Source organism: Pleurodeles waltl, chromosome 4_1 (assembly GCF_031143425.1).
Source record: "Pleurodeles waltl isolate 20211129_DDA chromosome 4_1, aPleWal1.hap1.20221129, whole genome shotgun sequence".
Taxonomy (NCBI): domain Eukaryota; kingdom Metazoa; phylum Chordata; class Amphibia; order Caudata; family Salamandridae; genus Pleurodeles; species Pleurodeles waltl.
In genome coordinates this window covers 887,879,575-887,901,578 of record NC_090442.1, presented here as the reverse complement: position 1 = coordinate 887,901,578, position 22,004 = coordinate 887,879,575, and the positions used below count along the sequence as shown (strand labels likewise).

Here is a 22,004-nt window from a genome sequence, read left to right as displayed (position 1 = left end):
GCTGGACCCCAGGAGGGCAGAAACCTGTCTGAGGGGTTGGCAGCAGCAGCAGCTGCAGTGAAACCCCGGGAAAGGCAGTTTGGCAGTACCCGGGTCTGTGCTAGAGACCTGTGGGATCATGGGATTGTGCCAACAATGCCAGGATGGCATAGAGGGGGCAATTCCATGATCATAGACATGTTACATGGCCACATTCGGATTTACCATTTTTAAGCTACACATAGGTAGTGACCTATATGTAGTGCACGCGTGTAATGGTGTCCCCGCACTCACAAAGTCCGGGGAATTGGCCCTGAACAATGTGGGGGCACCTTGGCTAGGGCCAGGGTGCCCACACACTAAGTAACTTAGCACCCAACCTTTACCATGTAAGGCAAGACATATAAGTGACTTATAAGTTACTTAAGTGCAGTGTAAAATGGCTGTGAAATAACGTGGACGTTATTTCACTCAGGCTGCAGTGGCAGGCCTGTGTAAGAATTGTCAGAGCTCCCTATGGGTGGCAAAAGAAATGCTGCAGCCCATAGGGATCTCCTGGAACCCCAATACCCTGGGTACCTCAGTACCATATACTAGGGAATTATAAGGGTGTTCCAGTATGCCAATGTAAATTGGTGAAATTGGTCACTAGCCTGTTAGTGACAATTTGTACAGAGAGAGCATAACCACTGAGGTTCTGGTTAGCAGAGCCTCAGTGAGACAGTTAGGCATCACACAGGGAACCCATACCTATAGGTCACAAACTTATGAGCACTGGGGTCCTGACTAGCAGGGTCCCAGTGACACATAACAAACATACTGAAAACATAGGGTTTTCACTATGAGCACTGGGCCCTGGCTAGCAGGATCCCAGTGAGACAGTGAAAACACCCTGACATACACTCACAAACAGGCCAAAAGTGGGGGTAACAAGGCTAGAAAGAGGCTACTTTCTCACACCCTCTCACTCTGATTCACCCAATTTCACTGCGACCTACTCATACTCTATCAGTTCCACTCATTCTCATTCAGTCCCACTCCATTGGTGACTGGTGACCATTACAAGTGGTGGAGTGTAATCTTTGGCTTGAATTCCGGGAAATGATTCTGGCTCACTTACTTGGAGGGTTCAAGGGTTTCGCTCACACTTGCTGCAGTCAGTCTTGATCTCTCACTTATTCTCACTTGGACTTAGTCATCAGTCACTCTTACTTACTCTCACTCAGTTTCATTGATTTGTGAAGTCTCACCCATACTCATTCAGACCCACTCAATCTCACTCATTCTAAGTGATTTTGATTGACTCAGTCTCACTCTGACTCACTTAGTTTCACTCATTCTCACTCTGACTCACTCATTCTCACTCACTCTCACTCATTCTCACCTAGTTTCCCTGAGTCACCCCATGACTCGCTCATTCTCCCTGATTTACTCAGCCCCTCTCACTCCGATTCACCCAATTGGACTGCGACTTACTCATACTCCATCAGTTCCACTCATTCTCACTCAGTCCCACTCCATTGGTGGCTGGTGACCATTGAAAGTGGTGGAGCTTTATCTTTGGCTTCAATTCCGGTGAATGAGACTCGCTCATTTACTTGGAGGGTTCAAGGGTTTCGCTCACACTTGCTGCAGTCAGTCTTGATCTCTCCCTTATTCTCATTTGGACTTAGTCATCAGTCACTTTGACTTACTCTCACTCAGTTTCACTGATTTGTGCAGTCTCACCCATTCTCAAGAGGACCTACTCAATCCCACTCATTCTAAGTGATTCTGATTGACTCAATCTCACTCTGACACACTTAGTCTAACTCAGTCTCACTCTGACTTGCTCATTCTCACTCAATCTCACTCATTCTCACCTAGTTTCCCTGAGCTACCCGATGACTCAGTCATTCTCCTTGATCTACTCAGTCCCTCTCACTCCGATTCACCCAATTTCACTGTGACTTACTCATACTCAATCAGTTCCACCCATTCTCACTCAGTCCCACTCCATTGGTGGCCTGTGAATATTTAAAATTGGTGGGACATAATCCTTGGCTTCAATTCCAGTGAATGAGAATGGCTCACTGACTTGGAGGGCGCGAGGGGTTTGCTTACACTTGCTGCAGTCGGACTTAATCTCTCACTTATTCTCACTTTGGACTTAGTCATCAATCACTTTTATTTACTTTCACTCAGTTTCATTGATTCTTGCAGTCTCACCCATTCTCACTCAGATTCACTCAATACCACTCATTTTAAGTGATTTTGACTCTGACTCACTTAGTTTCACTCAGTCTCACTCTGACTCATTCATTCTCACTCACTCTCACTCATTCTCACCTAGTTTCCCTGAGTCACCCCATGACTCGCTCATTCTCCCTGATTTACTCAGCCCCTCTCACTCCGATTCACCCAATTGGACTGCGACTTACTCATACTCCATCAGTTCCACTCATTCTCACTCAGTCCCACTCCATTGGTGGCTGGTGACCATTAAAAGTGGTGGAGCGTAATCTTTGGCTTCAATTCCGGTGAATGAGACTCGCTCACTTACTTGGAGGGTTCAAGGGTTTCGCTCACACTTGCTGCAGTCAGTCTTGATCTCTCACTTATTCTCATTTGGACTTAGTCATCAGTCACTTTTACTCATTCTCACTCAGTTTCACTGATTTGTGCAGTATCACCCATTCTCAAGAGGACCCACTCAATCCCACTCATTCTAAGTGATTTTGATTGACTCAATCTCACTCTGACTCACTTGGTTGCACTCAATTTCACTCAGTTTCACTCAGTCTCACTCTGACTCACTCATTCTCACTCAGTCTCACTCATTCTCACCTTGTTTCAACCACTCTTTTGAATAAACTTTGAATGGGGCCATGCATGGTGAACTAGGCACAACTTGATATTCATATCCTTCCACCATCTAGTACCACTGAGGTATTTCTTCTGTTTTCACTGCAAGAAAATGTTTCCATTCACTGGTCAAAACTTTTGAACTCCTTTTCTGGACTTTTTCTGGTTCTGAATTAATTATTTTTCTGCTATTTACTTCTTGCAGTAAATTCCACAAAAGTATGTCAAGCTTTTGCTACATTTGACGTTGGGCCATACTTGCCGTAGCCCATTTTTATTGTCACTTATTTCAACAGTGGCACTCCTGGCACCGAATCTCCTATTTTAGGTCACCCTCAGCAGGGACTGATAACGATATAAATTCAAATTACCTGGATAACAGTTGCCAGATATGTCAAGCTGTCTTGACACAGATGATATACAGAGAGAGAAACGTGGCTGATACTGTTGGCCTACCAACTGCCAGAGATAATTATACATGTACGATACTGCTGTCTCTTTTAAGACTATGTGGGAAGAAGGCATGCATCACTGAGAATGGTTCATTGCCTTACTTCATTCCAGTGTTTGCAAATACATTATTGCACAGATAATTCTGAAACTTGCAATGCTGACATGCTTTGAAACAATAGCTATAAGGTGGCCTTGCAGTTTTAGCACAGTCTTGGCCCGATTATTAGAGTGCATTACATGAGCACCAGATTACATTACATATGGTCATGTTCATTACTTTATTAATATTTTTAAAGTGCAAGGAGATTACATGTTCTGCACAGAATCACCGGATGTTGAGCCAATGCTGGTACTCAAGCCCGGTTCCCCAGTTCCAAAGTTGGAAACTCTGGCCGTTCTGCCACATCTCCATCCTAGTTGATCCACAACCATTGCTAGAGTGTGTGACCAGTGGTAGGGATCACTAGATCACATGCGATTCATCACATGACAAAAATATTGCATCCACTATGATGACTACCACTATACTTTCAAGTTAAGTAGAGCTAAGAATAGCAAATCAATGCTTACTTATTTAAATTACCCTGATCTCATAGTAGTCAGCAATATCATGGATTCAATAATTTTGTACGTCGATATTGTGGACTTGAATATAGTGAGATACAATCAATGCCATAAAACGTGCTTCAACTTTGTTTCTAGTTCTGAACTCTTTCCAAAGTAATGTCCCCCACAGCACCTTCAGCAAGGTCATAGTGATAGGTGCACTGCATCTGTGAATGACTTCCTAACTGGGGGCAGACAATGCCAGGCACTCTTCTCCAGCTGATTCCAAGGCTATTGTACAACCTAGGCATTTTATCAAAGCCAAATAACAGCGTATCCCTCTGTTGGCATCTCTAGTATGCCAGCGTCAATTTTGACATTGAGCACATTGAAGCATTACCTCTTACAGCTTTCGGGTGTCAGAAAACTGATTGTTTATTCACATACATCACAGTGAATACAGAGCGTGCAGTGCTTCTCTGCATTCTCTATATTGATACTGCCACATATAAACCCACAAATGAGATCTGTTTAGCCAGCTGAAATTCCCAGTGGTACCAGAAATTAAACATATTGGCAAGCCAATGTAATGAATAAGGCTTGGAATATTCAGTTTCCTAAATATTTTCAGGCAGAAATATATTTTTATCATTTTATTTATTTATTTGACTTTATCAAAATACAGAGACTGAAGGGGAATGCAAAAAGGGGAAAACAAGGGAGGAAAGCACACCCGTAACACACATTTATGCATACCTGACATTACAAGTCGAGGATCATGAAATCAAAACGCACGATTTACCCTACAATTTACCATGCTCAATACAGCATTAAACCCATCACATTCCCCCTGCAACCCTACACATGGAGGCTTGCTAGATCAGACTGTCCCAAAATGGTCAGACTCACCCATTTGTTGTCTGCAATGCATGGATTGGGGCTGAGGACAGATGCCGGGGGTCTCTGGTCCATGTAGGTAATGCACCACTTCATTCCGCAGAGTGAGGAAGGTGATCAGTGGGCCCCAGATGTCTTTAGGTTGAAAATGTGGCAGCATGTGTTCCCAGTAGGCCATTAGTTGCTCCTGGCAAATTGTCGCATCTTACCGCCAGCAGTTTTGGTGGCTGACCATCTGCCCAAGTGCATGGTCACCCTATGTTTGGCTAAGGGTAGCAGCAGTGCAGTCAGTCGCCTGGACTCCAGAGGAACCTTTTCACGGATCCCAGCAGGGCAGTCAGTGGTGTTATCTACAGACACTGACCTGCAATTGATGTAATAGCTGCATTCTGGACTGAAGCCTTTAACACTATCACGGGCCAGTGCCAAGTGAGGTGCAGAAAAGTGTCAGATGGTTCAGCACATCGCAGACACCTCACGTCCTCCAAAAGGCCCATCCTCTCTAGCTAGATAGGTGTGCTGTATGTCCTTTGAAGGAAGCTGAAGTGGAATAATCTAAGTCTGTAGTTTGGTGAAAAGGCACCAGCCTGCGGGCAGCAAAAGTAACATTGTTCCTCAGACACCGGTGTGGGGGGTGTCAGCCATCCAAGTCTTCTGTGCTGCTGGTATAACCACTGGAGCCCTCTCTTGCATTTCAGCATAGAGCCAGGTGATGAGTTTTCATGGGAGTGGGTTCATGAGGGTGTTCTCAAGTGCATGCAGTGTCAGGGGAGTTTTCAGAAAAGTGCAGTGTAGAGCATGAAGGGCCGCACAAAGTTGTCAGTATAGTAGGATGTTCAAAGACGTGTGCGAAGGTTATCGATTATACATTGTGAGTGGAGAAACTGCTGTTCGGGCTAGAGGTCTCCGAACATGCTTAGACCCAGTTGGCAGGATTGGCAACAGGTACCCTCATCACTCATCATGGGGAGTATAGGGTTTTTGGCCAAAACTATGTTGGGCGCATACCAGAGGTCTTGCACGCACTGTCGAAGGCCATCCTATGGCCATAACGTACATGCCACTCTGTCTACCTCAGTGCGGGGGCGCCAAACTGGCAGGTATAGTTCAGTGGGCAAGGGCTTACAAGGTGAGCTTCTATGGCGGTGTGCCACTGGAACAGGAAGGGATGTACACAGAAATGGTCGAACTGGGCCTGGGCATAGTAGAAGTATAATTGCATGTTGAGGGCTGTCAGACAGAAATATCATGTCCTAAATATAATTTTCAAAAATATAAATGCATTGCAGTTAATATCAGAAAATCTACACCCAATGGGAATATATTTATATCAATAATATTTATATTCAGACACAACTTCTATAAATTATTCTGACATACAACCCCTGGCAAACTTGAGTTCACTCAGTATGGAGAACTTTCCACATATACTTTTCTACAACATCCTTCCCCAGAATAAAGCAATTATAATAGATGGCCCAGTTTTTCAGAGTTGGCCTACAAGAGCCATGTTGATTTTTCCTCTGTGGGCTGACATACTTAGAGGACTGAGATATAGATATATATGCATTTTTATTACCTACCAAGGCAAGTGTGTTCTATCATTCCTTAATTTTGAAGGATTCTGTGAAACTATGGAGGTGCGGAGTCCATGGTTTAATCATCCTAACATTAGCATATCTCTCAAGAGTGATGTACTGTTTCTTGAATTATTGGGGGAAGCAGTCTTTGTTCTGTCCCAGACCTGGGGGAATAAGCCTTAAACATATTTGCAGTAAGACAAATGAAAAATGTGTGCTTTGTTAATTTAGGAAAGTGGTGAATAATGTGTGTCAAACAAACTTGAAGTGGAGCTAGAGAAAAGGGACAAAGAATAAGTTAAAACTATTTAAACAAAATCAATCGGAGCAATATCTATCAAAAAGATTGTTCCAGCTAATTTCTTGTAAATAGGGTTACCTTATTAACTCACTCAGAGATACCATAAAGGAAACGTGTTCAAGAAAATATACTCTAGTATGCTCTTCCACATCCTTTGCTTTAACCAGTATATCATCCTGGAAAAATAACGCTTTATCAAATAATTTTAACATATTCCTTATCACTTTCTGAAAAACTGCAGCAGCTAAGGCCAAGCCGGTGTTATTTCCATAAACTTAAATGCTCACAAGCGGTGCTAAATGTCTGTGACTCTTTTGGAGCTTGACCTGGTGGTCTACCGACTAGAGATCCATAACACTAAAGATGAGCACCTTCCAATAGAGAAAGCTCTTTAGTTATTTGGCAGTGGATGGTGAGTCACTCAAATATTCTTCTTTAGATCTCTTAAATCCACACACATCCTCAAACCATTTCCTCCCTCTCTGACTGCTAAAACCACAGGGGCCAACCATTGTGAGGATCCAGTCTCCTTTATGACACCCTCTTTAATTACTCTCTCTCTTAAATGTTTGGGCACAGGTTTTACCATGTACCCCGCAGGTATTGCAACTTGTTTTTAGAGTTATTCAATGTTGGATCCCATTTAACAGACCTAGCCTCTCTTCAGACTCTTCAAGAAACTCCTTTAGCATACAAGTATCCACTATAGACAGCAGATTCAACATAACTTGCTCTCTAGCATTCAAGTCCAATGTTATTCTGCGTCCATGCAGGTGTTCCATCCCAATAAGTTGCCCCTTTTTTGCAACATAAACATTCCCCACTGCATTCTTGTACTTAAAGTTGATTTGCGTCATCCCAATTACATCATTCTTTTTCCCATAGCCTCCACAGTTAATATTCATCAACTTCATTTTGTTCCCACTGCCCAGGGTCCCATGTTCTCCGCCCAAATTTATTTGACATTGAGGCATAATTAGATCAACCTCAGACTACCTAAACACCCCTACTTTCAAAATTACCTTTTTTACTACTTCTTGTGTCAAATTCACATAGTACACCTTACCGTCCTTAAATGCATGGTCATGGTGACTCTTCTTACTCCAGTTTTGACATGCTGTGTTCATCTCATAACACCATAGACTGTTTGATAGATAAGTCTAACTCTCCATTTGAAACGTTTTTCATTCACTTCATTATTAGATTTCTTAGTACTCTCATGACTAATTTCTAATTCTTAGTAAATCATTTTTTCATTATTAAACACACTTCTTTCTTCTCTGATTTATTCTCTACCCCTCCGCATATACCTCACACACAATGCCATGGGCTCAGTACTTCAAAAACGATTACTGCTTCTTTTGGGTTGAGGTTCTTAGTTAGAAGTTGTTTTTGTATTTAGTAACTGAATTAAGAGTTTTTAACAGATGATACATAGGTTCATTATAATAATGTCATAATATAATACCGCTTCTTCAGGGCTGAAAACACAATATATATATATATATATATATATATATATATATATATATATATATATATATATATATATATATATATATATATATACTTAAGAGTAGTCACTAAAATAAATAACTGTTCAATAATAATAATAATACTGTTTCCAAATAATCATAATATTGTCTATAGTCGATGTTGTTTAATTCTGAGGACAGGAGAAGTTTAGATGGCAGTCTAAACTGCAAAAAAACATAAATAGGTGTAAACTCTTAGACCACACAAAATTAGAGAGCACAACATCCTAACACAAGAAAAGGAGATAGGTACGAGTAAAATATCAATATGAAAAAAGAAAAGGAGGGAGACGTAGACAAAATATAGTAGAATATAGAATATAGCTGTGGAATCTAGTCTAAAGTCTTAGTTTAGTAAAGGCAGTAATAAAAAATATTGGTTCTATGTGGTATAACACTATGCAAAAGTTGACAACCTATAGTCATACATCACAGAATACAAACTTACCACACCAATGTCAGAAGAAATATTTTAGCAGTACAAGCTAAAAATACTCAAGGGACCATACAATAACAAATTAAAACTCTTGTTTGATGTTTTGTCCTCAAAATTAAGAACCTATAAATCAATAAGACCACAAAACCAGGAAAGTTCAATATGTCTTAGACAGTCAAAGGAATACATATCTTGCAGAACAACTGTTCTTGAACAATGATTTAACACAATCATGAAGGTAAGACAAGTGGCTCTAGAGTGCTGTTGCAGATGTTCTGCAAGAATTGTAGGCCAGAGAAAAGCAGTGTTTTGGCCATTAGGGTAGGAAGCCAGTGGTGCAGTATCAGCAGTGAATAATTTTGTAGAGTGTACAATAGGCACAGAAGCGCAATCTTTTTGAACAAGGCTACAGGACCTAGGACATTGAGAGGGAGCCGTGCCCAACTGTTCATATTAATTGAAAGCAGGGTCATGAGGGGCTTCAGGTTGAGGTTCCGTGTTAGATTTGGTTCAATAGCTATCTGAATCCCTGGGTAGCAGAAGCTGAGTCTGGGGGTTGTGAGTGGAGACAACAAGGTTGTTACCTGCTCATCTACCTTCAGTGGGACCAGAACTGACTTGAAACAGTTGATAGACATACCTGATCATGGGATCGTACAGGAAGCCTGGGAGATAAAGAGAAGAACGTTGTCTGCAGATAGCTCAATGTGATTTTTCTGTCGCAACCCCTGACAAATCCCTATATCTCCATGTCACAGTGTAACCAGGTGGCCAGCGGTTCTATGGCGAAGACAAAGAGGAGAGGAAATAAAGGGCAGCCTCAGCAGATGCCTGAGCCTATCACAAAGGAGTCAGAGAGGGTGCCGTGGACATGGATCTGGGCCGGGTGGACATATACTCGAAATTTAGGGCCTAAACACAGTTTTGCCATCACTTTCTCAAGGAATGCCCAGCTGACAGAGTCAAAAGCTTTTTCAAAGTCCATGAGTAGGACACTGGTCTGGTCTCCAAGCAGAGGGAGTCGGGAAAAGCCTTCATGCAGTCATCGGAGACAGAGGCTGGTGCTGCTGTTAGGAATAAACCTGCATTGATCAGGGTCAATCAACTGTGGGAGAATATTAATTAACCAGTTATTCAGTATCTTAGTGTAGATTTTTATTTCTGAGTTGCTGTGAGTTATTGGGCAGTGAGACACACATTGATCCGGTGGACAGCTCGTTTTCAGCAAAATCACTATGGTGGGTAAGTCAAGTTCGGGAGGGGGGAATGTGATTTATCAATTGCCTCTTGGTATTTCTGAAGAAGATGAGGAGTCAGATGTACCTGGAAATATTGGTAGTATCCCTTGGGCAAACCATCTGGGCCAAGTGGTTTAACTGAGTTCTTGTAGCAAAGTGTCAGTGTAATTTCCTCCACTGAAAGAAGGATGTCCGGTTCAGCCCTGCCTAGGCCACTACCTCTCAGCATTGGGAAGTCAGTCACCAGTGAGGACAAGGCTTCCCACTGGGGCCATCCGCATGGTTCATATAGTCTCTCATAATATGCTGCAAAAGCAATGTCTTGGGTTGTAGCCACAGTGCCATCTGTGGGCATAATCAATGGGACGATCCTGGAGGTGGCGTTCTTCATTGTCAGGCAGTAAAGGAGCTTGCCTGAATTATATCCCCATTTGAAAACCCTGTTCATCAACGCCAGCCAGCATTGGTGAGAGCCAGCTTTCACAGCAATTCCCTCTCTACTGCCAAGCGGTGACAGTTGGAGTCGGTCATGTTAGCATAACTGATTCATTCTAAGGTTAGGATGTTAAGTCCCACATTGGCTACTTTTTGGCATTTAGCCCCTTCCTTCACTCTTAAATGAGATTATGCAGTTTCACGAACAGTGGCCTTGCCCGCTGCCCACAGCATCCCAGGGGTGTCTACTGTGTCTTCGTGCAGTTCGTAGTAGTTACTTATTTCCTGGGCAAGAAAATCCCTGAAATCATGGTGCTGCAACTGGCAGGCATTAAGCCGCCACAATGGGCAGGGTCCTGCTCTTTGATGACTGAAGGTTAGGGTCACTGGGGTATGTCAGTTCTCTTGCTTACATTTGAGAGATATGGATGACCAAGCAACAAGATAAATAAACCAAGCAACAGGATATATAAAATATCATCAAGCGGTTCATGCCATCAAATGTTCTAGTCCCTTCCAATTTGTGGTCCACTGTGTGCATTTCTAGTTTCAGACATCCAAGTTCAAGAGAGTCTTAGCTCTTTATTTTTTCTTTAGATTTTCAAATATCATTTTCCTCAGATCAGACGGTCATCTCGAGTGATGGTGGAACAATTTTCAAAGTGGTTACTAGCCATCACCATGAACTCACTAAAGCTACTCAATAATCCTAGTGCTATTTAAAGACTGAATGTACCACAATGCTAGCCAGTAGAGAGTCTGCGTAAATAGTGGAGTCCAGTCGTGCATTTTGGTGTGCATTTTTACAATATGTTGGTGATATATATAATAAGGTAAGGTACTCCCTTTTATAGGGCACATTCTTCGCAAAACTACCTCTATGTGCAACTAAATGACCAGAAACAACTACTGAGTGCTAGCTCAGTTTTGATTGAGGAAAAGCAAGGCCCTAATAATTTTTCACATCATGTAATAATTTTATTAATGACAGACTTGGGGAACTATGGTGTATGAGCACTGTCCAGTGAACCTTTCCTCTCCAAGCTGCTATTATTTGTCTTTAATGATTAGTGCGACCAGTCCTAAAACATTCCTCAATAGTTTAGACCATACTGAAATGTGATTGTCTCTCAGGGTACATTCCACCTCTCTCTTCCACAGTTCTCCCTATTTTTCTCCTTCCATATTTGTCCCTCTTCCTCATCCCCTCTCTTTCACTACTGCCCTCTCTTTCTGTTACTGCCATCGGGAATGTGAAAAAGAAATGATGTGGTTGTGTACAGCTTCTCAGTCTAGTCCCTCTCCCATCTGCACACAAAAGTTCCCACAACCTGACAAAAAGATAAATCTAATGCTGACTTCAAGAAACCATTTAATGCTTTTCAAATATTTTTCTATAAATTGACACAACTTTGGTCCATTACCAGCTCCAAAATGAGTTACGTTCCAAAAATAAACATTTTGTGCCCAGTTTGTGTAATTTAAAAAAATCCCTTGTTCTGAAACATTCTACCATATGAAATATAATGAGCATCCTACTGACTGCGCCAAGAGAAGCAGGGCCATCGGGAGTGTAGTGGTTTTGTACAAAACCACAAGGACTGTGTGTCCAGGAGAAATAGCATCCCATTGTGCCAATATGAAATGAAATAAAACGCCTCAAACCTATACTTCAGAGCTATTCTTCTTGAAATAGTGGGGCGAGCATTCAGAATACTGTGCCAGTGGCCTGTGACAAATGGGCAACCGCTTGGCCTGCACCATAGCAAGCTCCCTGACACTAGTTGCCAGCAGAATACCATGATTCCATTCCTGTAGTTTAGAAATCATTTCAGGAGTGTTAATTCAATTGGTTACTTTGGAGTCACATGCGGAATTCTACTCACAGAGTGCCCTGTTTCAAACGTAAGCCCAGCCAAGGCTTTGGCAGTGGTGTCCTGTTGACATAGAGCAATCAGACAACCCTAACCCTAACCATAGCACTGCGAAACAGAAGCAAAGCCATGGCTGGGCAGGTCCCTTGAAACCTAAAGCCCATGGCGAGCAGGAACCAACTTACCTGCCTCAACAACATCCTAGCACGGGTTAATGCCTGCACGTCAGGGTGAGTGTGAAGGACAATGCGGACTCCTGCAGCCAGGAGGTGAGCTTAACCCATACTCCCACTTACCAATCCGCGGAACCACCCCCGTCCAAGTGCATTGTGACATAGTGATCTTAATTTATTATGAGATTGGTTACTTGTGGTTACCTGTGCTTTAACTATGTATTAATGTGTATGATTTAAAACACATGTTGTCAAAGCACCGGCTGCGCACACCAAACAATATTGTGAAGAAAAGGAAAGTTAAATGAATACATCTGTTAAAAAATTCACTTGAGTGAATTCAGTGTAGAATGTCCAAGATCATAAATGTAAACAAAAGTCAGTGGTTCTCATCTATACCCCTCCCTAAAAAGGAAAGTAAACCCAGTTGCAGAAATAACTGTTCCTCTGTACGTTAACTTTCTGATAATGATTAACCTCCTGATTTAGCATTTATCAGACAAAGGGAGGCACGGTGTGACTTTGCATGGTATGAGTTTACATTTTTGTACAGTTGGCCACAGCATTTTACTTGTAGTAATGTGTCATAGTTTTTGCTACTTTGTTGTGTTTTTGCCAGATGTCTCATTCATACTTGCCATATTGCTGATATATCTTGAAGTAGGAAGGTTAAGCTAATGTTGTTTACTTAGCTGTCCAAAAGGTTTTCCCTACTGTAACGATCACATTTCATACCGTCGTGCCATGCAAGAGCATCCCTAGACATACGTTTCAAAATTCACTCACTTTGCAGCTGGAGAAATAAAAGGAAAGACAGATCTCCATGTATTATAAGCAATTTAACTTTTAAGGCGCTGGTTTTCACTTACCTTCGGTCTTTCAACAGCCAGAAAGTGTTCCGGGAATAACACTTTGAGGCCTCTTCATGGCTGATTATCCTGCTTAACTCCTAAAGGTTATCTGCTAAATCTCCTAAAGGATTCATTTAATGCCTTTTGAATAATGTTTCCAATTTCAAAGATCACTGAGTGGGAAGGTGTAACTTACTTCTCATGTCATGTTTCTAATACTTCTTTATTATATTCAATTTTGAAATATGTTTGTTTCTTAATTTTCAGCAGATAGGAACACACAGCCTAAGGCTTAGATTCAATTCTTAAGCATGGTGCGAAAGTGACAGAAACTGTTTCCCCACAGTGTGCGAGTTTTCCGTGAGGTATTTAAATTAGACCGGAATGTGTTCTTTGATGCTGCAACCATCTGGGTAACACCATATGGTTCCATGAACGTAATTTATTAAAGTCTTAACATTTCTAATTTCAAAGACAGTGAACCCCTTCACAAACCTGCAGACGTCGTTCTTGTAGCATTGCTTCGTGTAAGATTGTTAACTGAGAATAAACACCTAACAACATCGCATTCAAAAACTGTTGATTATTCTGTTTAATGCTCCATTGATGTCGAAAAAGGGAGTAAAAAATACTTTTGAGGCCATTCAATTGTGATGAATCGTTTCAGAGGATTCCACTGTATTTTCTCTTTTAACTTGAGTAAAGAGGGGAGATTGATTTTTTGTATTTACTGTTATACTGGCATTTTTAATTTACAATACAAATCAACTCTATATCAGGTAGTCCATACATAAACTTGAAGTCATTTCTTTCTAGTTACCACAAAAAAGTAACAAACGTAGCCAGCTACCTGAGAATTAGATGGCTAAGGACTAAAACTCCTTCTACTTTGGTTTCACTACTGTCTCTCTGCTCAGTAGAGGAAACAGAAGGACTACCTTCTACAGCTGAAAATGTATTGATTCTGTGCAGTCCCATAGACATAATAGAAGGACACCTTTCTGCAATACGGGAGATAGGCCTTCCTATATATTTTTGGTGCATGAGGCGGGCTGCTAGGCGTTGTTGGTGACAGGACACAGTGCTGCCGAGGGCAGATTGTACTCGGTGGAGCAGAGGACATGGAGAGCATGTGCACAGAGCTGCAGCACCCTTCCATCCACCACAAGGCATGTCATTGTTAAATAAAAACATAAAAAAACTTATGGGTGTCTCCAGTTATTCTGGCCCAAAACTGAACTGTTTATATTCAGACGTAACCAGTGCTTAATTTGAGCTGGTGGCTTCTGGTGCTCAGCACCAGTACTTAATTGTGAACTCCAGGACTTATGACACCTAGCCACATGGTGGCACTGTTTGTCTAATGTGATGACCACAACAACAGATGTTTAATAATTCTATACACATTAAAAATGACTAATACCTGCCACCCAAAGATATAAAAATAGCGTGGGTGGCAGGTATTAGTAATGTGTAAAAAGTCTAAATTGTCATTAGAAGAGCTGACAGAGGCAAATGGTGGGCAAGCTGTAGTGATCTCCGGACAAGGGCTCTGGCACTTATTTGTTTACAGATTAAGTACTGGAGGTGACCTGAACTTGAGGCTGTCACTCACGAATCTTCACGGGTCAATTTTCACTCAGGCCTTTTGGTTAGAATTATCTGTCGATCTTCCTTTTGCACTGGGCAGCTCACCTTTTACAGAGTGCCGAGTCTTATCATAAGCTCAGATTGTAGACTCTCACTGGTTATGGGTTCTTATTTTATGTTTTTGCCAAAATGTAAAGACAGGCAGGTCTGAAACGTGTATTGTACTCCCTAAGAGGAGCACTTTGATGGTGGGACTTAATTTGCTTACCAGGAATGCCTACATTTCTCCACTGCCAACATTATTGTCTTTTGCATAAAGCGAGAGCAATCAGTTTTAGGTTTTAATTTATCTGTCGTACTCTTGTCACATACTACGACTTTTTCATCATATTAAAATGGATCGAAATATGTAGCTGCTGGGATTGTAATTTTTATCCCAGAACAACCCTTTCACCCTTCTTAAATGAATGTATTAGCAGCAGCTTAAATCTGGTAAATACCACCTATTATTGAAAAACAAATTTCATACTGACTAAACATAGAAACACATTCAATTTGTGCCGCGCGTTGTTTTTGCTTAAAGTTTCTGCTGATTCACAGCATATCACTGGAGAGTTTTGTAATGCTTGAGTCATCTTACTGGCTAGAATAGAACTAATTATCTTTATTAACACTGCGAAAAATCACACAAAACTAGTCAAATTAGTAATTATTATTATATACCCATACTCTGACGCAAGCTCTTGTAAATGTAACTAGTGAACAAGAAATAGTTTTCTAAAAAGTATTTCACATCAAACGATTTGCCCATTGTTCTCCAAGTCAAGGAATGCCATTAGACTGCACGTGCACTGGTGAGAGGAGGATAACACAGCATCTGACTTCTTTGCAATCTTTGGGTAACATGTCTACTAGACTTAAATGTGAGGATAAAAACGATACTACTACTTATAACTTCGATCTTTTCAAAATCATGATTGCTGAAATGACCAAAACAAAGGTCCGCAAGGATTACCCTAGGTTAAGGTTCCAGTCTAGAAAATGAAATAAATGTGTCAAGCTTCATTATGGGTCTGCACACTAACAACAATATATACTGTATACAGATCACTTCTGAAGCACTATAAGTTGGAACATTAGAAACTCCAGAAGCCTCAATGAAGGCCCTTCTTTCCTGTGTGAATATTAGGTGATTATGGAAAATTAGATTAGTGGAGAAAACAGAAACCCCTTTACTGTTTGGTAAACTAACATTGTAACAACTAAGGGCCAGATGTATGAAAGCTTTTTGCATTCGCAAACGGTGCGAATGCCCTTTTGCAAATGCAAAAAGCCATTTCAAAATGTATCAAAGGCATTCTGAATGCAATTTTAAGGAATCGCTAAAATAGTGATTCCTTTAGAGAGTCGCAAATTGCGACTCTCTAAATAAGAAATCGCAAATAAGGAATCCTTATTTGCGATTTCTAAAGCACATGTAAGAAGCAATTTCTTAATGCGAATTGGGCATTAAGGAACCGCTATTTACCACCAAGTTGAGCTTGGTGGTAACCATGTGCAAATTTTTAAAATGCATTTAAAATGCATTTTTAAAATTTACATGTAAAGCACACATGCCCTTTTGGCATGTGTGCACCCTACATGTTGTAAAAAAATGTTTTGGGGTGCAGCAGAGGGGGTCTTAGGCCCCCATCATCCTGGGGTTTTGCATTTCCAAAATTGCGAATTTCAGTTAGGAATTCGTAATTTTGGAAATGCAAAGATTTTGCAAATATGGGCCTACAGGCCCATAGGTGCGAATGGGGCCGGTATCGCAATTTGCGATTTGGTAATAGCATTTGCGATTTTTAAGAAATCGCTGTTACCGATTCGCAAATGTGATACATTGCATTTTGCGAATCAGAAATAGCGATTTCTTAAAAATCGCTATTTCCGACTCGCAAAATGCATTCTTGATACATCTGGCCCTAAGTTTCCAAAATAACTCTATGGAAACTGAGTCTGAACCTAAATAGTATTTGTAAAATAAATCTATACAGCTGATGATATATCCATCCCAAGCTCCAAATGCACCACATGTATACATATTCGTACGTACATGACTACATAATTCACACATGCATGAATATTTAAATGGTGGCATACAATTTGGTGAAAGCAATAGTCTAACAGACACACCTGGTTTGGCCACTTCCACACCTGTAGTAGCACAAGGAGCTCCAGTTGACTCTAACGCCTTGCTATGTTTTCAAAAGGTTACCCCCTTTTATGAGTATAGATGCATGTATATGGTATTTCTATAGTGCAAAACTAGCTAAAAGGCAGTGGAGTGCTATAAATGGTCAAAGACAAGCATACATTCAATGACTAATAGGCGAAGAAGCTGAGTGGTGGATGGTTAAGGCATTGTTCTGTAGTGCTCTTTAAGGAGGCGAGTGTTCAACTCTTTCCTAAATTAGAGCAGCATTGGTGCAGTCCTGATATGGGGAAGTTGTTTCAGATACTGAGGCCCTCATTATGTGCAGAGGCCGCCCGCCAAACTCTTTGGGCTGGAAAACTACCACTCCGGTTTTCCACCTGCTGGCCCTATTACGAGTTTCCCGCTGGCCCAGTGGGAAACAGGCCATAACATTGACTCTGGCTCGTAATCGAGCCAGCGGCAATCTTGCGGTGCGACAGCACCCGTTGTGCTTTTTACTGCCTGTAATTCAGTCAGTGAAAAGCGCTATGGGGCTGTCCATTGGGGCCCCGGGCAGTGCAGGTGCCCCCATGGGCCCCTGGAACTCCATCTCCGCCAGCCTTTGCATGGCGGTGGAACCCCATCCTCACCATTACCTTTGCCCCAACTATCCATCTACGCAATCAAGACTGTTGTATGTCAGAATATCTTAGACATATTATGGAGTTTTTAATATTTTTTCAAAAATATCATCTGACAGGATGTAGATTTTCTATTTTTGACCCCAATGGGATGATAGTTTTGTAGATGACTTTTAGTATGTAATATTTATGTCAGATGATATTCTAACAACAATATTGTGGCACCACTCCTTCAATACATGCGCCTGAATTTGTGATGTGCGCTTTTCTTGAGTTGCATTTTATGGTTTATTTTAACTACGTTTTGCTATGATTGAGTTTATGTGTCCTAACACCACTTACATCTGAGAATTTTATTTCCATGAATCATAAATGATATTTTCCTGGACAAGTGCATTTTTGGACAATTAGCATTCTATTGTCTTTTTTAAGCTACTCTCCTCTTCACATTTGTACTAGGGTGGGAACAGCCCTTTTTAAATCCAGACTATTTCTTGAAATGCTCGCTCCCTGGCTCTGGTTGGTAAAACGCATTTCTGAAGAATAGGATAGAACATAAAGCCTAATGTGGAGTTCGGCAGTAAACCTTCTCTGGAAAGATAATTAGTGCAACAAAAGACTGCATCAGTCCAGCCCGTAGCTGACTACGGAATACACGGACACATTTATTTATTATACACTTAAAACTATATCTTACTGGTTGAAGAATTGCATCAAAAGAAGATACTTTTCCTACAGTAACAGATCACAGCCCTGTCTCCGCTAAGAAACCAAAAACAGACTGTATAATTTGGTACACGTTTTTTGTAAAAACCTCCTATTGATTTATTCTCCTTCAGTCCACTCTACATTCTTTCTCTAAATTCAAAGACGTTAGAACTGGGGGCAATGTGGGAATGTGGGAAGAGATAAGAGATGTGACAACAAAGCCAAGCTCTCAGTGCTTAATTTGTAAATTAAGAGGTGCCAGTGCTCAAAGCCCTTCTCTTAAACACGCGGCTGCTGTAATTAAGTCTGCCAGCACTGAATACTGAGGCAGCGTAATCCTGACGCCATCTCGGGCCTCTTCAATCCAATTACGGCCACTCCTGCCCCTTCAGCTCATCCTGCAACTTTCTACTTTCTCCCTTTATGACCCTTTTTAGTTTTTCCTTCTTCCGTCTTTCACATATATGTCTTTTGCTCTCAGCAAATGCTTGAGGCAGAAGAATAAGCCCCGGCCCTCACAAATAAGTGCCGGTTCTCAGCACCGGAAACAACAAGCACAAATTAAGCACTGCAAGCTCTTACACCATCAATGTAGCTGCAGACACATAGCCCGCCAATAAAACAGAATGCCCAAATCCTCAAACTCCTGCAAGCTAGCAGATATCACATCTCTATCAAAATACCCATTTCGGCCTCACCATTTATGTCACCAGTCGAGAACCACCAGCCATCTTTTGCCAGCAGATATTTCCACTCTTCTGTACTGAGCTCTGGATGCACCAGCTATCTCACTGAGAGCTTTGCATAGCATGCCTGCTGTATACCTCCATGACTGAATTATTTTCACACACTCTCAATATGCAGCACGGTGTCTAATTATTAATGTTTATTTTGTTTTAAATACTCTCTGTATTTCTCCTCTGACTAGCTTAGTCTGTGTTCCAACGACATCCTCCTCCTTTGAGCCTTCTGAGCTGCAGATCAATATGTGCTGTTATATTGATCATTGCTAATTAAAACCTTGGGGCCTACAACACTACCTCCACTGGGCTATCTCATGGATTTGTTGCTCACCACCACATTTTTCCTGAGTTGAACATATAGAGAGACACTCCAAGGTGTCTGCCAACTGCTAGAGTAGTATATTCATCATGCATATACGTGGGAATAGCTTTCTGCCCTCTATGCTGCTAACCCTCTAACGTTTGACTCTCACATTATGAATCTCTTCGCTTCTTTGCAGGCAAGGATAACCACCCATCTCACCTGTTGCTTCAAATGATTCATAAACATGCACCTTCTTTACCCAGCCCTTCATGCATGCAGCTGGCTGCTCCTAGCTTCAGCTTTGGCACCCATGTTTCACTCTTCCTGTTAGTATCACGCCCTCGATAGGGAACCTGAGCCTCCAGAAAAGATCTCCCACAAGTTAAGTGTCAGTTCTCTGGCTGCTGATTGGTGCAAGAAGCAGTTTTCACGCCAGTAAAACAGGAATATTAGTTGGTTGGCCACATGCTCCAGTTGGGCAGTTGTGAAATGTGTGTACGTTTTTTTTTTTTACTTAAATCTTGATTAGGAAGGCAAATCGGAAAAACAGGGCAAGGTGTTTGATATTAATGCCGAATTAGCTTTTGTGGCGCAGGTGGTAGGCACCAACACCCATGTCTGGAGATCGATGTTTACTTCATCAGACTTTGACCCAGAACAAGAAAACAGAAAGGGGAGAAAAAAGGAGGGAAAGAGAGATAGGAAAACAGCGACAAGAGTAAGCAGGGATCATAAAGAACCTGCAAAAGTGAGATAAAGAGAAGATATTTTATGGTGATTGCAAAAAAATGAGGTAAGAGGTGAAATCGAGACTAGTCAATCTTGGTATTCGGTAAACCCAGCATTCAGAAGTGCAGCAGCCAGCTCCTAAAAAACTTTGGGGCTACTGCACTTTTTTTTTTTTTTACAAATTATTTTTCATATATACAGATAAAAACACCAGGATAGCAAGAATATAACCCCTTGCTTCCTTGATTGCCATTAGTAATAATCAGAAATGAAATCAGAGCTAATCATTAAGAAAGACACAAAATCAGGAACAATGAAAAATGTATTTGATTGCAGTTTTCCAATTACAGTTTCAGAAATAGTTCAGCCGTGTTGAACAACTATTCATAGCACTTGAAAAAAAGCTGTGTTTTCATTTATCAAGCATTAGGGAACTATCTCAATCAAAGGAAATGCAGAGTAAGGTGAAAAACATTTCATTTGTGTGTGTGCTATTCTTTCGTGGTTTTATGTTGCTGCAGTGTCACATACTAAATTGCCATTTATGAACATATTTGAGTTTCTAGTATTATGCGCTACAGAAATGATGAGATAAAAACATGTATTTTATAAATCCTGACCGCCTGCATTTCTTCCTTCTGTTTCTAGGGCTACTGCTACTCACAGGGGCCAAGTCATCTTCAAGGATGCTTTAGCACAGCAGTTGTGTGAACAAGGAGGTAAAGTACGAGCTATTTTAAACTCCTAGCTTGCTACATCTGTTTTTACCTTAGCATGCTCACGCCCTTGAGTGTTCCAGCCATTTAATGTATCAAGTGTTACTGTTTGACTTATAGTGAAGACTGCTACTTGCTTTTGTTCTTCATGTGTGTTTGTGGTTTCAGATTGGTAGCTTGTGAAAACATAGGCTCAAAAATAGATAGTGCACAAAGACAAACTCCCAGACTAAGGCTAGTGACATAACTCCACATAAACATTTCAGCATGTGTATCAAAAGCCTCTTTTGGGCATCTGTTATGAAATATGCCAGGGCTCTAGTTATATTAGTAAATTAATCCAGTCGTAGGCTAGAAGGAAAGTATGTTGAGTTCAATTGGACAAGTCATTTCATAACAAGTACACATTTTTTACAAGATTGATGTTTTGGTAGCCTTTATTTTTTAGACCTTTATCACACGAAATCGTGAGAGTTTAACAAAAAGTGACAAACGTGAGACACCCTAAAGACATGCATATATTGAACTTGGAAATAGCAATAAACAGTTACTTTACTGGGAATTATCATGTAAGGGCCACATCTGAATAGTTTTCCCTTAACTAAGTGAACACAAATATCTGGTGATGAGTGGCAACACTATCTACATAAAAATGAACACAATTCTTTTCCAACAATGTAAATTGAAGCCAGATGAATTTACTATTTAATACCTATTGGAATGCTATCCGGAGTCGGAGGTCATCTGTAACCTTTCTGTTATCTCATGATTCAGGAAACGGTTGTGTTTTTCTTTATTTTATTTTCAGTGTTTCTTTACCAAGCTAATCCTATGGTACTATGCATTATACCGCTGCTGTGGAGAATAGTTCCTTGCTGTGGAAATCATACCCCCTAAGCTCATAGCTAAAGCTGTAATTTTTTTCAACCCCCACTTCGGCACACATGATGATCATGCATGTGTGCTGGAGGTATTTTTGTGACACCGAGAGAGACCCAGGGTGCTATTTTCAAAGCTAAATGCACACATATAAATATATATTCATGTTTGAACTTACCACTGCACTTAGTAGTTACTTTCCACCTTTTGCTATTCACAATTTCCAAGTGTAAATTTACTATTGGGTGTAGACTTACATGTCTTCTCCTGATGCTCTCTCTAGGGTCCCCTCTAGAGTCACTGGGGTCAGATTTCTAATCGCCTGGCACAAGGACTTAGTCAGTGTGCCAATTTGGATTAAACATCCAGTTGG

At 41.1% G+C, this 22,004-nt stretch overlaps 1 protein-coding gene across 1 annotated transcript in view; it reads left to right on the top strand.

Annotated features, from left to right (window-relative positions):
* Positions 1 to 22,004, top strand: part of RELN (reelin) — a 1,304,886-nt gene that overhangs the window by 370,771 nt on the left and 912,111 nt on the right. Inside the window, exon 4 of the mRNA XM_069229640.1 lies at positions 20,685 to 20,755. Within this exon, the coding sequence (XP_069085741.1) occupies positions 20,685 to 20,755 (71 nt within the window). The remainder of the gene's footprint in view (positions 1 to 20,684; positions 20,756 to 22,004) is intronic.